This window comes from Olea europaea, chromosome 20 (genome assembly GCF_002742605.1).
Source record: "Olea europaea var. sylvestris chromosome 20, O_europaea_v1, whole genome shotgun sequence".
NCBI lineage: Eukaryota > Viridiplantae > Streptophyta > Magnoliopsida > Lamiales > Oleaceae > Olea > Olea europaea.
The window spans coordinates 11,730-14,312 of NC_036256.1; the positions used below are offsets into that span (position 1 = coordinate 11,730).

Below are 2,583 nucleotides of genomic sequence, written 5' to 3' on the forward strand. Positions count from 1 at the left end.
TTTTTTTCTTGAATGAGTAACAGAAAGCAAATACTGTGATTCCAGCTCACTTGGTTGCAGAAGCCATATCGACACTTCATGGTCTTGATCTGAGATGGTCAGGCCCCATTACACCTAGTGAAAGGCGATATGTACAGCAGTATGTTTTTGCAAAGTATCCGGAATATTGCAATGGCCTTGTTGAAGGAGACAAGATAGATTTATATAGTCTATGTGTCAATGATGAATCATCGGAATCCACGGCTGATGACAGAAGAAAATCCCCGAGGATTTCCATTAGGGAGTCATCTTCGCCTTCTTTTGGTAGTGGTACTCCTTCAGATATGGGCAAAATTCAATTGAAGCCTTCCAAATTACTTGATATCCTTGCTAAGAAAACGTCTTCCCAGGGGAATTTCATTTCCATCCCAGAAATACAGGTGCGAAATCGAGCCTTGCAGAATTGTGGATTGACAGAAGAGGATTACTTGGTGCTTTTTACACATACTAGTAAGGAAGCCATGATGATGATTGGTGAATCTTATCCCTTCTTCAGAGGAAACTATTATTTGACAATTCTTGGAGAAGAGTATGATTGTGTAAGGGAATTCGTGCAGAATAAGGATTCAAAGGTTATTGCAGCACCAGAAACTTGGTTGGATTTAAGGATCAAAGGATCACAGCTTAGCCAATACTTCAGAAGAAAATGCAAATACAGTCCAAAAGGGCTTTTTGCTTACCCTGCTTCCGTGAATGAAGCCCGTTCCACCATGCATTGGATTTCAGAAGCACATAGAAATTCTTGGCATGTTCTTCTCGATGCAACTGGATTGGATGTTGGGAAAAACCGGCTCACACTTGCACTTCATCGGCCTGATTTTGTCTTGTGCACGGTTGATAATATGCACTCTGAACCTGCGAAGATCACTTGCCTCTTAGTAAGGAAGAACTCATTCGACACTGCACCACCTTCTGCATAATTGATTAAAGTGCACTGTTCTATATCAAAGTACTGAACGATGAAGATTTTTCTTCTCAGATCTTGTAATTTTTCTGTAAACTAAAAGCAGAACATTCTGATGCTAAGCCTGGTTATCATCTATTACAATTAAGCACTAATGGTACTTTTACGACTGACTATTAAAGAACAAAAAAGCTAAATTCTTATTCATTATACTCTTTAATCTTGCATACCCCAGAAAATCCAACCCTGCTCTAAATCTTGCACATCAAGCATACAGCAAACATTATATTAGCCCAAAATTATTGCAAGATTAATTTTTTAACAATATATTTAATTTTAAATATAGCTACTTGTTGGGATGCGTACAAGAAAAGGCAATATTAAGTATTACATTAAACAATACTGAGAAATAGAACTAGAATAGATATTTTTTTCTGATCTTCCTCCCCAATCTGATATTATGGTGCTGGTATAGATCGGAGTTCCTTTATGGTCCAATTCTAATCACAGGGACTTTGCAGTATTTGATTGATCACAATTTATGAATTACAATAACCTGTAATAAATTGAGGGGGAAAAATGTGTGGCTGTCAATAAGGAAAGTAATAATCCACAGATAAACTGAGCACTGGAGGCACACTCTAGCAAAATTCAGTGTCCATGTTACTAGCTGGTGGAATCTTGAAATGCCATAGCCTCCCCACAGCCTTCACCAGATTCTTCTTACATAAGAAGGCTTCTGCGTACATTTTCTCTACCTTGCGGTCAACGTCATGCAAGTACACGTGGGTCACGCCGGGACTTTTTCGATTCCTCGCCATGACGGCTGCTGAGTAAATCGCCGCCATCCTCCCCGGCGCATCCGGGAAATACCCACGCGGCGCGTCGATCATTATAATGTCCCATTCTTTATCGTACACCTCGTCTTGTAGCATATTCAGTGCTAATTGACAATTGCTATTCCCGCGGATGAAGGATTTAGTCGACGAACAGTCCGGTTCTTTGCGGTAGTGTGAGAGGAGATCGTCGGCGTCGGAGAGTTTGGTGCGGTAGTTGACGGTGTTCGCTCGGAGCCCGGGGGCGTCTTTGAGCACGGTCTGGACCCACTTGGGATCCTCCTCGAGGAATAAGGTGGTTCCACGAGGGTTGAAAGAGGCCCACATGAGAGAATCGTGACCGAGTCCGAACACGAGGAAAGTGCATGGAGAAAGAGATCTGAGAACGTCGTAAGAGAGTCTGATCTCATGAATGTTTTGCTGTGGAGTCACTTTCGACGTTGCGTAATGGAGAATGGCTTCTAGCTGGAGCTCCGTCACGTCCCCGGCGGTGGCTGGGCGCCGTGGACCACCGTTACAAAATACTGTAGGAGAACCATTTCCTCTTAAAAATGAAGCAATAATCAACGCACCACTGATCAATCCCACCATAGCCATTCCAAGAAACCATGGATTTTCCGGCTTAAACCTTTTCTGCATGATCTAAGTTCCTGCGTACTAAACTAGAATCTGAGAAATGAAAGGAAAAGTGAATCCAATATAGGGAGGTCTGGATTATATAGCAGTGTTTGAGTTTAATTAGAAGAACAGAGAGACTAGGAGACTTGAAGAGGACGAAATTCCTATTTCCTAGGAAGGTCTGTC

The 2,583-nt window shown here is 42.0% G+C and overlaps 1 protein-coding gene and 1 pseudogene across 1 annotated transcript; one reads left to right on the plus strand and one right to left on the minus strand.

Annotated features, from left to right (window-relative positions):
- The window catches only part of LOC111369261, a 9,748-nt pseudogene extending 8,753 nt beyond the window's left edge, over nucleotides 1-995 (plus strand).
- Nucleotides 996-1,242: 247 nt separating this feature from the next.
- LOC111369285 (probable methyltransferase At1g27930) lies at nucleotides 1,243-2,553 on the minus strand. The gene has a single exon (XM_022990735.1). The coding sequence runs from the start codon at nucleotides 2,416-2,418 to the stop codon at nucleotides 1,585-1,587; it is 834 nt and encodes a 277-aa protein (XP_022846503.1). The 5' UTR covers nucleotides 2,419-2,553; the 3' UTR covers nucleotides 1,243-1,584.
- Nucleotides 2,554-2,583: the final 30 nt, after the last annotated feature.

Coding starts and splice junctions, on each gene's coding strand:
- LOC111369285 (XM_022990735.1), bottom strand. CDS start 2,418: ATGCAGAAAAGGTTTAAGCCGGAAAATCCATGGTTTCTTGGAATGGCT.